The 22,655-nt window shown below is 43.4% G+C and overlaps 1 protein-coding gene across 1 annotated transcript in view; it reads right to left on the bottom strand.

Moving 5' to 3' along the window:
* Window positions 1-22,655, bottom strand: part of LOC139373588 (retinoic acid receptor beta-like) — a 173,058-nt gene that overhangs the window by 98,758 nt on the left and 51,645 nt on the right. Inside the window, exon 2 of the mRNA XM_071114263.1 lies at window positions 22,457-22,605. Coding sequence (XP_070970364.1) covers window positions 22,457-22,605 — 149 coding nt within the window. The remainder of the gene's footprint in view (window positions 1-22,456; window positions 22,606-22,655) is intronic.

Raw genomic sequence — 22,655 nt, 5'->3', positions numbered from 1 at the left:
CTACAAAGTGAATCACACACACACACACACACACACACACACGTTATGTTCTTCGATCCTTGTGGGGACCTAAAAAATATTTCTTCAAAATCCTATTTTCCTCATCCCATAACCCAAACCCTATACTTAACCCCTAACCCTAACCTTAACCCTATACTTAACCACTAACCCTCAACCTAACCCTAACCCTAACCCTAACCTTAACCCAAACCCTATACTTAACCCCTAACCCTCAACCTAACCCTAACCCTAACCCTATACTTAACCCTAACCCTAACCCTAACCTTAACCCTATACTTAACCCCTAACCCTCAACCTAACCCTAACCCTAACCCTATACTTAACCCTAACCCTATACTTAACCCCTAACCCTCAACCTAACCCTAACCCTAACCCTAACCCTATACTTAACCCCTAACCCTATACTTAACCCCTAACCCTCAACCTAACCCTAACCCTAACCCTAACCCTATACTTAACCCCTAACCCTATACTTAACCCCTAACCCTCAACCTAACCCTAACCCTAACCCTCAACCTAACCCTAACCCTAACCCTATACTTAACCCCTAACCCTAACCCTAACCTTAACCCTATACTTAACTCCTAACCCTCAACCTAACCACTAACCCTAACCCTAACCCTAACCTTAACCCTAACCCTAACCCTATACTTAACCCCTAACCCTAACCCTATACTTAACCCCTAACCCTAACCCTAACCCTATACTTAACCCCTAACCCTCAACCTAACCCTAACCCTAACCCTAACCTTAACCCAAACCCTATACTTAACCCCTAACCCTCAACCTAACCCTAACCTTAACCCAAACCCTAACCCTAACCCAAACCCTATACTTAACCCCTAACCCTCAACCTAACCCTAACCCTAACCCTAACCCTAACCTTAACCCAAACCCTATACTTAACCCCTAACCCTCAACCTAACCCTAACCTTAACCCAAACCCTAACCCAAACCCTATACTTAACCCCTAACCCTCAACCTAACCCTAACCCTAACCCTAACCTTAACCCAAACCCTATACTTAACCCCTAACCCTCAACCTAACCCTAACCCTAACCCTAACCCAAACCCTATACTTAACCCCTAACCCTCAACCTAACCCTAACCCTAACCCTAACCTTAACCCAAACCCTATACTTAACCCCTAACCCTCAACCTAACCCTAACCTTAACCCAAACCCTAACCCAAACCCTATACTTAACCCCTAACCCTCAACCTAACCCTAACCCTAACCCTAACCTTAACCCAAACCCTATACTTAACCCCTAACCCTCAACCTAACCTTAACCCAAACCCTAACCCTAACCCAAACCCTATACTTAACCCCTAACCCTCAACCTAACCCTAACCCTAACCTTAACCCAAACCCTATACTTAACCCCTAACCCTCAACCTAACCCTAACCCTAACCCTAACCTTAACCCAAACCCTATACTTAACCCCTAACCCTCAACCTAAACCTAACCCTAACCCTAACCTTAACCCAAACCCTATACTTAACCCCTAACCCTCAACCTAACCCTAACCTTAACCCTAACCCTAACCCAAACCCTATACTTAACCCCTAACCCTCAACCTAACCCTAACCCTAACCTTAACCCAAACCCTATACTTAACCCCTAACCCTCAACCTAACCCTAACCCTAACCCTAACCTTAACCCAAACCCTATACTTAACCCCTAACCCTTACCCTAACCCTAACCCTAACCCAAACCCTATACTTAACTCCTAACCCTCAACCTAACCCTAACCCTAACCTTAACCCAAACCCTATACTTAACCCTTAACCCTCAACCTAACCCTAACCTTAACCCAAACCCTAACCCTAACCCAAACCCTATACTTAACCCCTAACCCTCAACCTAACCGTAACCCTAACCCTAACCTTAACCCAAACCCTATACTTAACCCCTAACCCTCAACCTAACCCTAACCCTAACCTTAACCCAAACCCTATACTTAACCCCTAACCCTAACCCTAACCCAAACCCTATACTTAACCCCTAACCCTCAACCTAACCACTAACCCTAACCTTAACCCAAACCCTAACCCTAACCCAAACCCTATACTTAACCCCTAACCCTCAACCTAACCCTAACCCTAACCTTAACCCAAACCCTATACTTAACCCCTAACCCTCAACCTAACCACTAACCCTAACCCTAACCCTAACCCTAACCCTAACCCTATACTTAACCCTAACCCTAACCCTAACCCTAACCCAAACCCTATACTTAACTCCTAACCCTAACCCTAACCCTAACCCTAACCCAAACCCTATACTTAACCCCTAACCCTCAACCTAACCACTAACCCTAACCCTATACTTAACTCCTAACCCTAACCCTAACCCAAACCCTATACTTAACCCTAACCCTAACCCTAACCCAAACCCTATACTTAACTCCTAACCCTAACCCTAACCCTAACCCAAACCCTATACTTAACCCCTAACCCTCAACCTAACCACTAACCCTAACCCTATACTTAACTCCTAACCCTAACCCTAACCTTAACCCAAACCCTATACTTAACTCCTAACCCTAACCCTAACCTTAACCCAAACCCTATACTTAACTCCTAACCCTAACCCTAACCCTATCCCAAACCCTATACTTAACTCCTAACCCTAACCCTAACCCTAACCCAAACCCTATACTTAACTCCTAACCCTAACCCTAACCTTAACCCAAACCCTATACTTAACTCCTAACCCTAACCCTAACCTTAACCCAAACCCTATACTTAATCCTCAACCTAACCCTAACCCTAACCCAAACCCTATACTTAACCCCTAACCCTCAACCTAACCCTAACCCTAACCCTAACCTTAACCCAAACCTTATACTTAACCCCTAACCCTCAACCTAACCCTAACCCTAACCCTAACCTTAACCCAAACCCTATACTTAACCCCTAACCCTAACCTTAACCCTAACCCTAACCCAAATCCTATACTTAACCCCTAACCCTCAACCTAACCCTAACCCTAACCCTAACCTTAACCCAAACCCTATACTTAACCCCTAACCCTCAACCTAACCCTAACCCTAACCCTAACCTTAACCCAAACCCTATACTTAACCCCTAACCCTAACCCTAACCCTAACCCAAACCCTATACTTAACTCCTATCCCATAACCTTAACCCAAACCCTATACTTAACCCCTAACCCTCAACCTAACCACTAACCCTAACCCTAACCCTAACCCTAACCCTAACCACTAACCCCTTACACTAACTATAATTGTAACCCTAACCCTAACCCTAACCCTAACCCTATACTTAACTCCTAACCCTCAACCTAACCACTAACCCCTTACACTAACTCGAATTGTAACTCCTAACCCTCAACCTAACCACTAACCCTAACCCTAACCCTAACCCTAACCCTAACCTTAACCCAAACCCTATACTTAACTCCTAACCCTCAACCTAACCACTAACCCCTTACACTAACTCGAATTGTAACCCTAACCCTCAACCTAACCACTAACCCCTTACACTAACTCGAATTGTAACTCCTAACCCTCAACCTAACCACTAACCCCTTACACTAACTCGAATTGTAACCCTAACCCTTAACCTAACCACTAACACTAATTGTAACCCTAACCCTTAACCTAACCACTAAGCTTAAATGAGCCTTTGTCCTCATGGGGATGTAGGAAATGTACCCACGAGGGATCATTTTTCCTTGTTTTACCATCCTTGTGGGGACTTATGGAAATTTTAGGTCCCCGCAAGGATAGAAGAACCAACCCAGACACACACACACACACATACCATACGCACACACACAAAGCATACGCACGCGTGCATGGACACATGCACACACGCACACACACACCATACATACTTATGCGTGGACACACACACACACATACCACACACACGCACACACACACACAAAGCATACACATGCATGCATGGACACATGCACACACACACACACACACACACACCATACATACTTATGCGTGGACACACACACACACATACCACACACACGCACACACACACACAAAGCATACACATGCATGCATGGACACATGCACACACACACACACACACACACACCATACATACTTATGCGTGGACACACACACACACACATACCACACACACACACATAAAGCGTACGCATGCATGCATGGACACACACACACGCACACACACACATACAGGCTCATCTGGGTCATGTTCTCTGTTTCTGAGTGTAATGATGACTATTATTAGAATTGGAGCTATGATGACTGCCAGCTGGGGTAGACAGACACATCAGGAAAACTGGTTCCTTTGTGTGAATGCGTGTGTGTGTGTGTGTGTGTGTGTGTGTGTGTGTGTGTGTGTGTGTGTGTGTGTGTGTGTGTGTGTGTGTGTGTGTGTGTGTGCGTGCGTGCGTGTGTGTGTGTGTGATTGATTGTGGAGTATTCAAGAATACCAACGTAGTGGAGTGTCTTTTGAACTGTTCTCCAACTCTCTGACAGTCAGACAGTAGTGTTGTGTTCTCATCTCCCCTAGGCAGAGACAGAGGCCGGAGGCAACTCCTGTCTGACTATATTTCAGACACAGGATGCATGTTAACAGGCCTGATGAGTTGTACGCTGGAAGACTGTCATTATATACGCAGGAACACAGCAGTGAGATTGTGAATAATGTACAGATGTAGGATCTTTAGTTGCTGAGAATTATTTTCCTGCACTGCAGAAAATGCAGATGAGCTTCGTGATTTACATAAATCCACAGAAAACCTGCACTAACACACGATTAAATTAACAGTATTTCACTTTCATGCAGCCTACTTTTGACCAGCTTATATAATATCCTAAACACCGACGAAGCAACATTATGGACTAAACGTTCAAATTCATTTGCTATGACACCACTATGTCAAATTAAGACACTATATCTGTATTTGTGAAGGGAAAATCGAACAAAGAACTTAGATGAGGATTACATTTAGACATTTGTGTACAGTGATTGAAAGACTAGTTACATGCATTTCATCTCATTACTTTATACTCTTCCTTTTTTGCATTACACAAGCTACCCTTTTGTGTTTTTTGTATTTCAGTTTAGTTGAAAGCATTGTCAAACAATGGACTAATCTAAAACTCCAACAGGTAAATCATTCACCAAGTTATTCAAATAAACCAAGGAAATACAGTCTGCAGAATCAAATCTCACTTCTCAGTAGAAAAGGAAACTCCTCATTTCCACTCCAGTATGTATCAAATCACACACTTCATTTCAATAGATTGTTCTTCAAACTTTCCAACTCACTCACTCACACACACACACACACACTCACACACACACACACACACACACACACACACACACATACACACACACACACACACACACACACTCACACACACACACACACACACACACACACACACACACACACACACACACACACACACACACACACACACACACACACACACACACACACACACACACACACACACACACACACCTAGACAAAGACAGACAGGCAGATAATCGACTTAAAGTACACTTGAAGTAACACATAATAATCCACTAACAAAAGAGACAAACGAGGGATTTCAAAAGGAAAAAGGAAGAGAAAATGGCATCCCTTCATCCTTTAACATAATCAGATCAATTTTATCTGTGTGCTGAGCCACATTGACCTCCTGCTTTTGATTTCTGCCTCTATGAAGCACTTTCATGTTATAGAACATTGACAAATCACATTACGGACTGTGTGTTAGCAGTGTGTGTGTGTGTATCTGAACATGTGTGTGTTTACGTTTGCGTGTGTTTGTATGTGTGTGTGTGTGTGTGTGTGTGTGTGTGTGTGTGTTTGTGTGTGTGTGTGTGTGTGTGAGTGTGTGTGTGTGTGTGTGCGTGTGTGTGTGTGTTAGCAGCTTCTGTCCTGCTCTGAGGGTAGTTTAGACTGAGGACTACACAGCTCCATGTCCTCTCTCCCTTCCTTTTCTCTGCCCTCCTGTTTCTTTCGCTCCCTCTCCCCTCTCTCCCCCCCCCCCCCTCTCCCCCCCCCCTCTCTTTCTCCCCCCCTCCCTCTCTCTCTCCCCTCTCCCACTCCCTCTGAAGTGAACTGTCTTTAGATCATTCCCTGACATTACCATCAGACAGCTGGAGGTAAATAAAGACATTAAAAACACATAGAGGACAAGCTGGACCCTGGGAGACCAGGGGAGACTGGAGCAGCACACTGTGTGTGTGTGAGTGCATGCGTGTGTGTGTGTCATCCAGAGTGTATGTTGTCTACCTCTAACTCAGCGGTTCCCAATCGTCTGTTCTGGGCACCACCAAATTACCGTCAAAAGGTCTCGAAGACCACCATCCCGGAATCACAGAATTTTTTAACATTAAATATCTTGGTGGTCAAATTTAGAGTACATTTGATCACTGAATGTAAAAGCCTATTGTTAATATTAGTATTAACAATTTGCATTGTGAAAAGTAACGTAAAATTGCTTATAATACCCGTAATACCCCCAACTGTTATTATTCTTGGAAGAAGGAAAAAAAATCATACAAAAAAGACAAATTTGCGGACCACCTGCAGTAACCCTCGCAGAACAGGTTGAAAACTACTGCTCTACATCTCTCTGCTCATCAAACTGGTTCAATCAAACCAATCCTGTTATGCAGAATGCTACGGAACTAAGGAGAAGAAAAGACCGGAACAGAGAGGAAAAGGGTTCATTCCAAACCAATTCACATCCCTGCCAAGGAACTGTCAGATATGGCAACATGTTAAAAGGTTCCATCCCTGTGGCGGAACACTGAATCAGAATGTTGGGGCGGAACATTGGAGTGAACATTCTAGACATGTTATTAAGTGCGGTTAAGTGATATAATATAATCCTTACCTCATAGAAATATAATTAGAACACATGATACCCTGACATTGTACCAATACTTGTTTCTGATTGGCTTTAAGGGCATTCTAGAGCGTGCATTATTTAAGTGATAATGCCCTCAAAGCCCGGTGTTTGGAGGATATATTGGCACGGGTGTTGTTAGGCCTGAGACGAAGTCGAGGACCGGCAAACCATGCCAATATATCCTCCAAACACCGCCTTCGAGGGCATTATCACTTTCATACAACGGGTTACCAACATATTCAAATAATGATTGACATATTTTCATTCAAAAAGTTATTTTGATTAATTGATTCATACTATTTCATCCCTCCACAAGATATAGTCCCGACACAAATCTAGGGTTGCTACCCAAGCCGGCTGGTCATTCTATCGGTTTGGTTGACAGAGACGCGACCCAGTCGTTCAGTCTTTTTATTCTGTATCTATAGACGCGACTCAGTCGTTCGTTCTATATGTTCTATTGCCATACTGGCTGGCAACATTCTTATCCCTTGCTTGCTAATTAGCCAACTACGGCTAACCTACAGTCACGTCAAATAATAGCAAAGTAGCTGCATTTGCGTTTGTTTAAGCTGTTTTCTAGTGACATTTATTTATTTGACTGAGAAAAGCTGCCTGTCTGTCTGTCTCATGCCGATTCCCTACACGTTCATTACTATGGGACAGCTGGAGATTGAATATTGAAACAATGTTGCAAATGTCGGAGAGACAGACAGCAAGGTTTATACAAATCTCCGCTGTTGAAAATGAAATGTTAGTCTAAAAGAAATGTGACATAACGTCTAGATGGTTTTTATAGTGGAGATAAAGTTTAGAAATTGCCTGGCTGGGCTGATGAGACAGTGGATTGCACAGAGTAAATAGGGATTTTAACATCATAGATTTAGCCGGTGGTAACTTGTGGCTGGAATGCGGTTTTAACCAATCAGCATTCAGGATTAGACCCACCCGTTGTATAAAATCATATAACGCAGGGTATAATTGCAAGGTATAATTCAATGGCTATGAAGTCCATTCTTACATGTTCTATTTTTGAGCTGCTTTTGAAAGCAATAGTCGAAATGACAACATAATTGTCATTGTTTAATCACATTTTCATAAAATCAAGCTAGGATTGTTTAGCTAAGCTACAGTAGCAAGTTTGTTTATTTGGTTACCAAGGCAACTACTATCTTGCTAGCTAGTAAACTTGCTAGCTACTTCAGTGGATGCTATCACATTTCTACTGGCAAATTAATACCGTTCTAGTGGCAAATATGTTTAAATGATAGCCATGAGGCCTCCCGGGTGGCGCAGTGTTCTAAGACACTGCATCGCAGTGCTAGCTGTGCCACCAGAGACTCTGGGTTCGAGCCCAGGCTCTGTCACAGCCGGACGTGACCGGGAGGTCCATGGGGCGACGCACAATTGGCCTAGCGTTGTCCGGTATAGTGAGGGTTTGGCCGGTAGGGACATCCTTGTCTCATCGCGCACTAGCGACTCCTGTGGGGGGCCGGGCGCAGTGCACGCTAACCAGGTCGCTAGGTGTACAGTGTTTCCTCTGACACATTGGTGTAGCTGGCTTCCGGGTTGGATGCGCGCTGTGTTAAGAAGCAGTGCGGCTTGGTTGGGTTGTGTTTCGGAGGACGCATGGCTCGCAACCTTCGTCTCTCCCGAGCCCGTACGGGAGTTGTAGCGACAAGACAGTAACTACTAACAATTGGATACCATGAAATTGGGGAGAAAAAGGGGGTACATATTTTTTAGATATAAAAAACATTATAGCCATGGTATAAAAGGGATAATCAACTCAGGGCTCTATGCGTTCTCTGGAAAATAATGCAACGCCGTGGAAGGTTACTTCCACATCACGGAACACAACTTATACGTCATGTATTATTTTGCTTCTTGTTGATTATACCTTATGAAGTATCTTTACACCTCACACAACCTCTGATTTGTTCGCTACAATAGAGGGCAGATTTAGGTTACTACTTTGTATTGTTCACCAGATGTTTTGCTGTAGACTAGAGATCGACCGATTAATCGGAATGGCCGATTAATTAGGGCCGATTTCAAGTTTTCATAACGATCGGAAATCGTTTTTTTTGGACACCTTTTTTACACCTTTATTTAACTAGGCAAGTCAGTTAACTTCTTGGTGACAGGGGTCAGTATTTTCACGTCCAGATGAAATGCATGCCCAAATTCAACTGCCTGCTACTCATCCCCAGGAGATAAGATATGCATATTAGTAGATTTGGATAGAAAAAACTGTTTGAATACGCCTGTGAGTATAACAGAACATATTTAGCAAGGACAAACCATTCAGATTTTGTTTTGTTTTGAGGTCACTCTCTTTTCACTGGATGTCAACAGTCTTTAGAAATTGGTTGAGGTTATTCCTTTGTGTAATGAAGAAGTACGGCCATCTTGAACGAGGGTCACTTGAAGTGTACTGTTAGATAGAGAAGCGTGATCAGAAAGCTAGCTTCAGTTTGTTTTCTTCCTGTATTGAACACAGATCATCCCGTCTTTAATTGTATCGATTATTTAGGTTAAAAATACCTAAAGTTGTATTACAAAAGTAGTTTGAAATGTTTTGGCAAAGTTTACAGGTAACCTTTGAGATATTTTGTAGTCACGTTGAGCAAGTTGGAACCGGTGTTTTTCTGGATCAAAAGCGCCAAATAAATGGACATTTTGGATATATATCGACGGAATTAATCAAACAAAAGGACCATTTGTGATGTTTATGGGACATATTGGAGTGCCAACGAAAGAAGCTTGTCAAAGGTAAGGCATGAATTATATTTTTATTTCTGCGTGTTGTGTCGCACCTGCAGGGATGAAATACGGGTTCTCTTTCTTTTTTTACCCCTTTTTCTCCCCAATTTCGTGGTATCCAATTGCTTTTTAGTAGCTACTATCTTGTCTCATCACTAAAACTCCCGTACGGGCTCGGGAGAGACGAAGGTTGAAAGTCATGCGTCCTCCGATACACAACCCAACCAAGCCGCACTGCTTCTTAACACAGCGCACATCCAACCCCGAAGCCAGCCTCACCAATGTGTCGGAGGAAACACCGTGCACCTGGCAACCTTGGTCTGTCCAGAGCTGCTAGAGTCTCCCATCTGTCCAGAGCTGCTAGAGTCTCCCGTCTGTCCAGAGCTGCTAGAGTCTCCCGTCTGTCCAGAGCTGCTAGAGTCTCCCGTCTGTCCAGAGCTGCTAGAGTCTCCCGTCTGTCCAGAGCTGCTAGAGTCTCCCGTCTGTCCAGAGCTGCTAGAGTCTCCCGTCTGTCCAGAGCTGTTAGAGTCTCCCGCCTGTCCAGAGCTGCTAGAGTCTCCCGTCTGTCCAGAGCTGCTAGAGCCGCCAGTCTGTCCTGAGCTGTCAGAGCCGCCAGTGTGTCCTGAGCTGCTAGAGTCTCACGTCTGTCCTGAGCCGCCAGCCAGGAGCTGCCAGAGCCGCCAGCCAGCCAGGAGCTGCCAGAGCCGCCAGCCAGCCAGGAGCTGCTAGAGCCGTCAGTCAGCCAGGCGATGCCAGAATCGCCTTTCACTCCGGAGCTGCCGGAGTCTGTCCATTCGGGCGGGACCCATGTCTAGAGTCCCCAGTCCAAGGTCGGTGGCAAGGGTCGCCGCTTTAAAGAGGCCATGGAGGCGGGCGAAGAGGCGCATTAGAACTATGGAGAAGTGGGGTCCACGGCCCGCGCTAGAACCGCCACTGCGGACAGACGCCCACACAGACCCTCCCCTATAGGTTCAGGTTTTGCGGCCAGAGTCCACACCTTTGGGGGGGGGGGGGGGGGTACTGTCACGTTCTGACCTTTATTTCCTTTGTTTTGTCTTTATTTAGTATGGTCAGGGCGTGAGTTGGGGTGGGCAGTCTATGTGTGTTTTTCTATGTTTTTCTATTTCTATGTTTGGCCTGATATGGTCCTCAATCAGAGGCAGCTGTTTATCGTTGTCCCTGATTGAGAACCATATTTAGGTAGCCTGGGTTTCACTGTTGGTTGTGGGTGTTTGTTTCCGTGTCTTTGTTTGTCGCCACACGATACTGTTTCGGTTTGTTCACGTTTATTGTTTTTGTATTTTAGTGTTCAGTTTATTCTTCAGACGAAGAGGAGGAAATCAGCCGTTACATCCGTATTTCAATGAAAGAATAAACTTTTTCTTTTCAAAATGATAGTTTCCGGATTTGACCATATTAATGACCAAAAGGCTCGTATTTCTGTGTGTTATAATTCAGTCTATGATTTGATATTTGATAGAGCAGTCTGACTGAGCGATGGTAGGCAGCAGCAGGCTCGTATTTCTGTGTGTTATTATGTTATAATTAAGTCTATGATTTGATATTTGATAGAGCAGTCTGACTGAGCGATGGTAGGCAGCAGCAGGCTTGTACGCATTCATTCAAACAGCACTTTGATGCGTTTTTCCAGCAGCTCTTCGCTGTGCTTCAAGCATTGATCTGTTTATGACTTCAAGCCTATCCACTCCCGAGGTTAGGCTGGTGTAACCGATGTGAAATGGCTAGCTAGTTAGCGGGGTGCGCACTAATAGTGTTTCAATCGGTGACATCACTTGCTCTGAGACTTGGAGTAGTGGTTCCCCTTGCACTGCAAGGGCCGCAGCTTTTGTGGAACGATGGATAACGATGCTTCGAGGATGGCTGTTGTCGTTGTGTTCCTCGTTCGAGTCCAGGTAGGAGCGAGGAGAGGGACGGAAGCTATACTACACTGGCAATACTAAAGTGTCTATAAGAACATCCAATAGTCAAAGGTTAATGAAATACAAATGGTATTGAGAGAAATATACCTATAATTCCTATAACAACTACAACCTAAAACTTCTTACCTGGGAATATTGAAGACTCATGTTAAAAGGAACCACCAGCTTTCATATGTTCTCATATTCTGAGCAAGGCACTTAAACGTTAGCTTTTTTACATGGCACATATTGCACTTTTACTTTCTTCTCCAACACTTTATTTCTCCATTATTTAAGCCAAATTGAACATGTTTCATTATTTATTTGAGACCTCTACTGTAGACATGCAGACTCACTAGTTGAGTCGCAGAACTTGAAAGGTTTTATCACAAGGATAGAATGCTCTGTGAACTTTGTAATTAAATCATGCTTGCACAATACACTGAACAGACAAAGATTATCTATCCTTTTTAAATTAAGCTGGAAGCTTTTCAGAAAGCCCAAAAATGAAGATGCGGACAAGGTCAAACCTATAAAAGCCGTCGTTTTTATAGCCATAGAGATACTTGAGACTACTTGAAAAATCTATAGCCGTTGTCATGGACATTCACAAAAGCCAATATCCTAAATTGAGGCCAGAGATGACGGGATTGTGGTTCTCTACTACATGTTATGTGATGTCCTTCTAGATTAAAAAGTTTTTTGTTGTTGTTGTTATCCTTACTGTACACCACCAGCCTCCTGCGCTGTACACTGAACTAAATTTGGGCCACAAAGTAAAGCTTTCTCTATGTATCTAAGCCCTATAGTGTATTCTTCTGTTCTTCTTCTCTTAACTATAGGTTATTCTTCTTTTCTCAGAGGCAGTGAATCAATCTGTTCTATTGACGGAGAGCAGACAATATGATTTTTATGGATGGGTTTGTAGGTGAAAGAGGTCCTGGGACTTCAAAATATATTTGTGATTTTAGATTCTTCAAAGAAGCCACCCTTGGCCTTAATGACAGCTTTGCTCACTCTTGGCATTCTCTCAATCAGCTTCATGAGGTAATCACCTGGATTGCATTTCAATTAACAGGTGTGCCTTGGTAAAAGTTAATTTGTGGAATTTCTGTCCTTCTTAATGCGTTTGAGACAATCAGTTGTGTTGTGACAAGGTAGGAGCGGTACACAGAAGATGGCCCTATTTGGTAAAAGACCAAGTCCATATTATGGCAAGAACAGCTCAAATAAGCAAAGAGGACTTGAGTTTCTGTATGACAGTCCATCATTACTTTAAGAAATGGTCAGTCAATACGAGAAATTTCAAGAACTTTTAAAGTTTCTTCAAGTGCAGTCGCAAAAACCATCAAGCGCTATGATGAAACTGGCTCTCATGAGGACCGCCACAGGAAAGGAAGACCCAGAGTTACCTCTGCTGCAGAGGATAAGTTAATTTGAGTTACCAGCCTCAGAAATTGCAGCCCAAATAAATGCTTCACAGAGTTCAAGTAACAGACACATCTCAACATCAACTGTTCAGAGGAGACTGCGTGAATCAGGCCTTCATGGTAAAATTGCTGCAAAGAAACCACTACTAAAGGACACCAATAAGAAGAAGAGACTTGCTTGGGCTATGGACATTAGACCGGTAGAAACCTGTCCTTTGGTCTGATGAGTCCAAATTTGAGATTTTTGGTTCCAACCGCCGTGTCTTTGTGAGACGTATTTTAGATTCTTAAAAGTAGCTGGATGATCTCTGCATGTGTGGTTCCCACCGTGAAGCATGGAGGAGGTGTGATGGTGCTTTTCTGGTGACACTGTCTGCATTCTGCAGAGATATGCCATCCCATCTGGTTTGCGCTTAGTGGGAATATCTTTTTTTTTTCAACAGTACAATGACCCAACACACCTCTGTGTGAGGGCTGTGTAAGGGCTATTTGACCAAGAAGGAGAGTGACGGAGTGCTGCATCAGATGACTTGACCTCCACAAACACCCAACCTCAACTCAATTGAGATGTTTTGGGATGAGTTGGACAGCTGAGTAAAGGAAAAGCTGCCAACAAGTGCTCAGCATATGTGGGAACTCCTTCAAGACAGTTGGAAAAGCATTCCAGGTGAAGCTAGTTGAGAGAATGCCAAGAGTGTGCAAAGCTGTAATCAAGCTACTTTGAAGAATCTAAAATCTAAAATATATTTGGATTTGTTTAACACTTTTTTGGTTACTACATGATTCCATGAGTGTTATTTCATAGTTTTGATGTCTTCACTATTATTCTACAATGTAGAAAATAGTAAAAATAAAGAAAAAACCTATAATGAGTAGGTGTGTCCAAACTACTGACTGGTACACTTTCAAATACTTAAAGTTACTCTTTATCTGGTTTCCCCACTATGGAACCATCAGAATAGTTCCCCAAAGTGCAAACTCTAAGAAAATGTGTGGTTTGAAGTTTTTTTGTTTTTGTTTCAAGTTTCAGTGTTTCAAGTACTCAAAGGTATTTGACCCAGGTCTGGTTCAATGCTGTGTGCTGTGTTGAGTTGGTCCTCATCGCTCTCTGTGGGAACAGTTACAGAACCCCCAGAGGGGTGATGTCACAAAGGTGTAGGACACAACTGTCACTTCTAAACAGTAGAGGAGGCTGCCTTTGGTTTGAGACGTCTTGACTTTCACCGAATACCCATAACAAGTAACCCCCCTAGCGCACCACTACTACTGCATATGCATGTACTTATGGAAGCCCATATGTCTGCTCACTGATTTACCAATTCAAATCAGCTTTCCTCCAGATATCAAACAAAGGCGATCGTTGCTGGTGTCAGATGATGTAAATGAGTTGAGGTTGTTCTGCCTTGAAAACATTCTAAAAGACCCGGATCACATCTGCCGTAGTCTTTGTTTCCTCTTCTTGTGTCTCTCTTCCTCATCTGCTGGTGTTTCTCTCTCATCTCTCTCATTACATGTATATGTATTCAGGGTAGAGGTCGAATTTTCCAACGCCGATACCGATTATTGGAGGACAAAAAAAGCCTGATACCGATTAATCGGCCGATTTTTTCCATGTATTTGTAATAATGACAATTACAACAATACTGAATGAACACTTATTTTAACTTAATATAATACATCAATGAAATCAATTTAGCCACACATAAATAATGCAAAAACAAAGCCTGCTGGTGCCTACCATCGCTCAGTCAGACTGCTCTATCAAATCATAGACTTAAGTCTAACATAATAACACACAGAAATACGAGCCTTAGGTCATTAATATGGTTGAATCCAGAAACTATCATCTCAAAAACAAGACGTTTATTCTTTTAGTGAAATACGGAACCATTCCGTATTATATCTAACGGGTGGCATCCATCAGTCTAAATATTCCTGTTACATTGCACAACCTTCAATGTTATGTCATAATTAAATATGCAGGTTTAAAAATATTATTAAATATGCAGGTTTAAAAATATATACTTCTGTGTATTGATTTTAAGAAAAGCATTGGTGTTTATGGTTAGGTACACGTTAGAGGAACGACAGTCCTTTTTTCGCGAATGCGCACTGCATCGATTATATGCAACGCAGGACACGCTAGATAAACTAGTAATATCATCAACCATGTGTAGTTATAACTAGTGATAATGATTGATTAAGTTTAATGCTAGCTAGCAACTTACATTGGCTTCTTACTGCATTCGCGGAACAGGCGGGCTCCTTGTGAGGCAGGTGGTTAGAGCATTGGACTAGTTAACCGTAAGGTTGCAAGATTGAATCACTGAGCTGACAAGGTAAAAATCTGTCGTTCTGCCCCTGAACAAGGCAGTTAACCGAGGCCGTCATTTAAAATAAAAAGGTGTTCCTAACTGACTTGCCTAGTAAAATAAAGATTAAATAAAATTATCGGCCATTCCGATTAATCGGTCGACCTATAATTCAGGGTAGTCGACTAATGACCGATGCGCAGCGTGACAAAAGGGTGTATCTAAGGGCATTTATTTTCAAGGGGAATTCAACAGGCATGTATATTTTGTATCCTTTATTAAACCAGAGTAGACACATTGAGATGGACATGGCACCGACAGATATGGCAGCTCTGCTTCTAGCTCCTAAGCAACTTTGCAGTATTTTATTATTTTATGTGTTATTTCTTACATTACTGGGCCTGAAATGTTTTTGTGTTATTACATACAGCCGGAAATAACTTTTGAATATCAGAGCGAGGCGGTAACTCACCAGCATCACGACCAGGAATACAACTTTCCCGAATTGTTTCCTTTGTTTTGGACCAGTCCAAAACACCACTGGCGGAGAAGAGGTATTCAGTGAAGACTTCTAGTCTGACTCAGGAGGCGTGCACACCATACACAGCTTCTGAGTATATTACACGCTCATGTTCAGTCTCTGGATAATAAAATAGATGAGCTCATGTCGAGGATCTCCTTTCAGAAAGATAGCAGGGATTGTAACATACTCTGTTTCATGGGAACATGGCTCTCTCGGGATATACTGTCCCCGTCCATACAGCTGGGTTCTCAGTATTTCACCCATACAGGAATAGAGAACTCTCTGGGAAGAAGAAAGGTATGTTTCATGATTAACTACTCATGGTGTGATTGTGATAACATACAGAAACTCAAGTCCTTTTGTTCACCTGATCTAGAATACCTCACAATGAAATGCCAACCGTTTTACCACCCAATAGAATTATCTTCGGTTATAGTCACAGCCGTGTATATTCCCCCTCAAGCCAATACTACAATGGCCTTCAAAGATCTACACTGGACTTTATGCAAACTGGAAACCACATATCCTAAGGACGTGTTTATTGTAGCTAGGGATTTTAACAGAAGTTCTACCAACACATTGACTGTAGTACTCATTCTGGAAAAACATTGGAACACTGCTCCTCAACTTTTCAAAATGCCTACAAGCCTCTCCCCCACCCTTCGGCAAATCTGATCACGACTCCATTTTTCTCCTCCCACGTCCTCAGAGCATGTGCAGATCAGTGGGCTGGAGTGTTTACGGACATATTCAATCTCTCCCTATCCCAGTCAGATGTCCCCACTTGCTTCAAGATGTCCACTGTTCCTGTACCCAAGAAAGCAAAGGTAACTGAACTAAATGACTACCCGTAGCACTCACTTCTGTCATTATGAAGTGCTTTGAGACGCTAATTAAGGATCATATCACCTCTACCTTACCTGACACCCTAGACGCACTACTATTTTCTTACCACCCCAATAGATCCACAGACGATGCAATCGCCATCGCACTGCACACTGCCCTATCCCATCTGGCCAAAAGGAATACCTATGTAAGAATGCTGTTCATTGACTATAGAGCAGCATTCAACACTGTTGTACCCTCCAAGCTCATCATCAAGCTCTGGGCCCTGGGTCTGAACCCAGCCCTGTGCAACTGGGTCCTGGACTTCCTGACGGGCCGTCCCCAGGCGGTGAAGGTAGGAAACACACCTCTACTTCGCTGATCCTCAACACAGAGGCCCCACAAGAGTGCGTGCTAAATACCCTCCTGTACTCCCTGTTCACCCATGACTGCGTGGCCACGCACGCCTCCAACTCAAACATCAAGTTTGCAGACGACACAACAGTAGTAGGCCTGATTACCAACAATGATGAGACAGCCTACATGGAGGAGGTGAGGGCCCTGAAAGAGTGGTGCCAGGAAAATAACCTCTCACTTAACATTAACAAAATAAAGGAGCTGATTGTGGACTTCAGGAAACAGCAGAGGGTGCACCCCCCTATCCACATCGACGGGACCGCAGTAGAGAACGTGGAAAGCTTCCTCGGCGTACACATCACTGACAAATTGAAATGGTCCACCCACACAGACTGTGTGGTGAAGAAGCACCTCTTCAACCTCAGGAGGCTGAAGAAATTTGGTTTGGCACCTAAAACCCTCACAAACTTTTACAGATGCACAATTGAGAGCATCTTGTTGGGCTGTATCACCATTTAGTACGGCAACTGCACCACCCGCAACCGCAGGGCTCTCTAGAGGGTGGTGAGGTCTGCCCAACGCATCATTGTGGGCAAACTACCTGCCCTCCAGGACACCTACAGCACCCGATGTCACAGGAAGGCCAAAAAGATCATCGAGGACAACAACCACCCAAGCTACTGCCTGTTCACACCGCTATCATCCAGAAGGAGAGGTCAGTACAGGTGCATCAAAGCTGGGATTGAGAGACTGAAAAACAGCTTCTAGCTCAAGGCCATCAGACTGTTAAATAGCCATCAGTAGCACCTTAGAGGCTGCTGCCCTATATACATAGACTTGAAATCACTGGCTACTTTAATAATGGAACACTAGTCACTTTACTAATTTTGACATATTTTGCATTACTCATCTCATATGTACAGTGCCTTGCGAAAGTATTCGGCCCCCATGAACTTTGCGACCTTTTGCCACATTTCAGGCTTCAAACATAAAGATATAAAACTGTATTTTTTTGTGAAGAATCAACAACAAGTGGGACACAATCATGAAGTGGAACGACATTTATTGGATATTTCAAACTTTTTTAACAAATCAAAAACTGAAAAATTGGGCGTGCAAAATTATTCAGCCCCTTTACTTTCAGTGCAGCAAACTCTCTCCAGAAGTTCAGTGAGGATCTCTGAATGATCCAATGTTGACCTAAATGACTAATGATGATAAATACAATACACCTGTGTGTAATCAAGTCTCCGTATAAATGCACCTGCACTGTGATAGTCTCAGAGGTCCGTTAAAAGTGCAGAGAGCATCATGAAGAACAAGGAACACACCACGCAGGTCCGAGATACTGTTGTGAAGAAGTTTAAAGCCGGATTTGGATACAAAAAGATTTCCCAAGCTTTAAACATCCCAAGGAGCACTGTGCAAGCGATAATATTGAAATGGAAGGAGTATCAGACCACTGCAAATCTACCAAGACCTGGCCATCCCTCTAAACTTTCAGCTCATACAAGGAGAAGACTGATCAGAGATGCAGCCAAGAGGCCCATGATCACTCTGGATGAACTGCAGAGATCTACAGCTGAGGTGGGAGACTCTGTCCATAGGACAACAATCAGTCGTATATTGCACAAATCTGGCCTTTATGGAAGAGTGGCAAGAAGAAAGCCATTTCTTAAAGATATCCATAAAAAGTGTTGTTTAAAGTTTGCCACAAGCCACCTGGGAGACACACCAAACATGTGGAAGGTGCTCTGGTCAGATGAAACCAAAATTGAACTTTTTGGCAACAATGCAAAACGTTATGTTTGGCGTAAAAGCAACACAGCTCATCACCCTGAACACACCATCCCCACTGTCAAACATGGTGGTGGCAGCAGCATCATGGTTTGGGCCTGCTTTTCTTCAGCAGGGACAGGGAAGATGGTTAAAATTGATGGGAAGATGGATGGAGCCAAATACAGGACCATTCTGGAAGAAAACCTGATGGAGTCTGCAAAAGACCTGAGACTGGGACGGAGATTTGTCTTCCAACAAGACAATGATCCAAAACATAAAGCAACATCTACAATGGAATGGTTCAAAAATAAACATATCCAGGTGTTAGAATGGCCAAATCAAAGTCCAGACCTGAATCCAATCGAGAATCTGTGGAAAGAACTGAAAACTGCTTTTCACAAATGCTCTCCATCCAACCTCACTGAGCTCGAGCTGTTTTGCAAGGAGGAATGGGAAAAAATGTCAGTCTCTCTATGTGCAAAACTGATAGAGACATACCCCAAGCGACTTACAGCTGTAATCGCAGCAAAAGGTGGCGCTACAAAGTATTAACTTAAGGGGGCTGAATAATTTTGCACGCCCAATTTTTCAGTTTTTGATTTGTTAAAAAAGTTTGAAATATCCAATAAATGTCGTTCCACTTCATGATTGTGTCCCACTTGTTGTTGATTCTTCACAAAAAAATACAGTTTTATATCTTTATGTTTGAAGCCTGAAATGTGGCAAAAGGTCGCAAAGTTCAAGGGGGCCGAATACTTTCGCAAGGCACTGTATATACTGTATTCTATTCTACTCTGCTGTATCTTAGTCTATGCAGCTTCGACATTGCTCATCCAAATATTTATATATTCTTAATTCCATTAATTTACTTTAGATTTGTGTGTATTGTGTGTATTCTTGTGAAATTGTTAGATATTACTGCACTGTTGGAGCTAGAAACATAGCATTTCGCTACACCCGCAATAACATCTGCTAAACATGTGTATGTGACCAATAACATTTTATTGGATTTGATTTGAGAGAACGAGCACGCTCAATTGACTCTGTCCAATGGAGGGGCTCGGCCCTCACACCCCATGACAACAATGCCCTCGCCATGGAGAGGAATACAACACAGAAAAAGCATAATCCCTGGTCTAATCCCTTTCGAGGAAAGATGTCACAGAAATCAAAGCTATTCTAGCATGAATTCTGCTATTTTTACATCCTGCTACCAGCCACTCAGCGGAGAGAGACAGAAATTAAGGAATACCATCTGCAGTCCAGTCAGGGTGCAGTAGTAGAAGGAATGTGTTTGGCCTAATTAAATAGTTATGTTTGGTGTGTGTGCGTGCAGGCGCACGTGTTTGAGTGTGTTTTCTATTGAAGTGTGTGTGATCGTATGCATTTGTTAGTGTTTTCTATTGACTTCCCCATATTTCTGTAGCTAGGTTCTAATTAAGCAATAAGACCCGAGGATGTGTGGTATATGGCCAATATACCATGGCTAAGGGCTGTTCTTACGCACCACACAAATTGTAGTGCCCGGATACAGCCCTTAGCCATGGTATATTTTGATCCATATACCACAAACCCCTGAGGTGCCTTATTGCTGTTATAAACTGGTTACCAAAGTAATTAGAGCAGTAAAAAATACATGTTTTGTCATCCCCGTGGTATATGGTCTGTTATAAACGGTGGTTTGAGCCCTGCATTCTGATTGGCTGAAAGCAATGGTATTTCAGACCGTATATCAGCAATAAGCAACAATAGCAATAAGGCTCCTCGTGGGTTTGTGATATATTGCCAATATAGCACGGCTAAGGGCTGTGTCCAGGCACTCCGCGTTGCATCGTGCATGCGAACTGCCCTTAGCTGTGGTATATTCACCATATACCACACCCCCTCGGACCTTATTGCTTAACTATACCTCCATGGTACTGTATATACTTGCAGTATGTCTGACTCTAGGTGGTATTCGCAGGTCACAGGGCTGTAGGTACGGGGTCACACTGGGGCTTATAGTGTCTTATTTACCCCCTCCTCCCCCCAGGCCTAAACTCCAAAGGATTCCTGAGATTCCAGCATTCCAATTGCAGCAGGAGAGAGATAATGAAGATTACGCATCTTCATTATCTCTCTCCTGCAGCCTCCAAAACCACACTGGACTGGAGTTTGAACCAATGGGTTGTATGTTCTGTGCGTACAGTACACTGGTAAATCCAGTATGCACAGTCAGGTACAGCTGCATTGATAGACTGTGGACAACATCAATCAGAGGTTTTTCCTCACGAGGTGACCTTAATTTCTGGTTAGGTCAAGTTGTGAGGAAAACATCTGGCTCAAGAGGTCTGCTGGTTTTGGTGTGAATGTTGATGGTTTTGGTGTGTATGTTGTTGGTTTTGTGTGAATGTTGCTGGTTTTGGTATGAATGTTGATGGTTTTGGTGTGTATGTTGATAGTGTTGGTGTGTATGTTGATAGTTTGGGTGTGTTTGTTGCTAGTTTTGGTGTGAATGTTGCTGGTTTTGGTGTGTACGTTGATGGTTTTGGTGTGTATGTTGATGGCTTTGGTGTGTATGTTGATGGTTTTGGTGTGTATGTAGATGGTTTTGGTGTGTATGTTGCTGGTTTTGGTGTGAATGTTGCTGGTTTTGGTGTGAATGTTGCTGGTTTTGGTGTGAATGTTGATGGTTTTGGTGTGAATGTTGCTGGTTTTGGTGTGAATGTTGCTGGTTTTGGTGTGTATGTTGCTGGTTTTGGTGTGAATGTTGATGGTTTTGGTGTGAATGTTGCTGGTTTTGGTGTGAATGTTGCTGGTTTTGGTGTGAATGTTGCTGGTTGGTGTGTATGTTGATGGTTTTGGTGTGTATGTTGCTGGTTTTGGTGTGAATGTTGCTGGTTTTGGTGTGAATGTTGCTGGTTTTGGTGTGTATGTTGCTGGTTTTGGTGTGAATGTTGATGGTTTTGGTGTGAATGTTGCTGGTTTTGGTGTGAATGTTGCTGGTTTTGGTGTGTATGTTGCTGGTTTTGGTGTGAATGTTGATGGTTTTGGTGTGAATGTTGCTGGTTTTGGTGTGAATGTTGCTGGTTTTGGTGTGAATGTTGCTGGTTTTGGTGTGTATGTCTTACCTTGCAGCCCTCGCAGGCGCTGACACCATAGTGGTACCCCGAGGACTTGTCCTGGCACACGAAGCAGGGCTTGTAGACGCGGGGCGTGTATGTTGCTGGTTTTGGTGTGAATGTTGCTGGTTTTGGTGTGAATGTTGCTGGTTTTGGTGTGAATGTTGCTGGTTTTGGTGTGTATGTTGCTAGTTTTGGTGTGTATGTTGCTGGTTTTGGTGTGAATGTTGCTGGTTTTGGTGTGAATGTTGCTGGTTTTGGTGTGTATGTTGCTAGTTTTGGTGTGTATGTTGCTGGTTTTGGTGTGAATGTTGCTGGTTTTGGTGTGAATGTTGCTGGTTTTGGTGTGAATGTTGCTGGTTTTGGTGTGAATGTTGCTGGTTTTGGTGTGAATGTTGCTGGTTTTGGTGTGTATGTTGCTGGTTTTGGTGTGAATGTTGATGGTTTTGGTGTGAATGTTGCTGGTTTTGGTGTGAATGTTGCTGGTTTTGGTGTGAATGTTGCTGGTTTTGGTGTGTATGTCTTACCTTGCAGCCCTCGCAGGCGCTGACACCATAGTGGTACCCCGAGGACTTGTCCTGGCACACGAAGCAGGGCTTGTAGACGCGGGGCGGGGGCAGGGGGGACGGGGGACTTGGGACCAGCTCCTCAGAACTGGTGCTCTGGGTCTCGATGGCTACAGAGACACAACAGAAGAAGATGATGAAGAAGATGTAGTAGTTCTTT

The sequence above is a fragment of the Oncorhynchus clarkii genome, chromosome 18, assembly GCF_045791955.1.
Source record: "Oncorhynchus clarkii lewisi isolate Uvic-CL-2024 chromosome 18, UVic_Ocla_1.0, whole genome shotgun sequence".
NCBI lineage: Eukaryota > Metazoa > Chordata > Actinopteri > Salmoniformes > Salmonidae > Oncorhynchus > Oncorhynchus clarkii.
The sequence above is the reverse complement of the archived record's forward strand: the minus strand, read 5'-3'. Positions and strand labels throughout refer to the sequence as shown.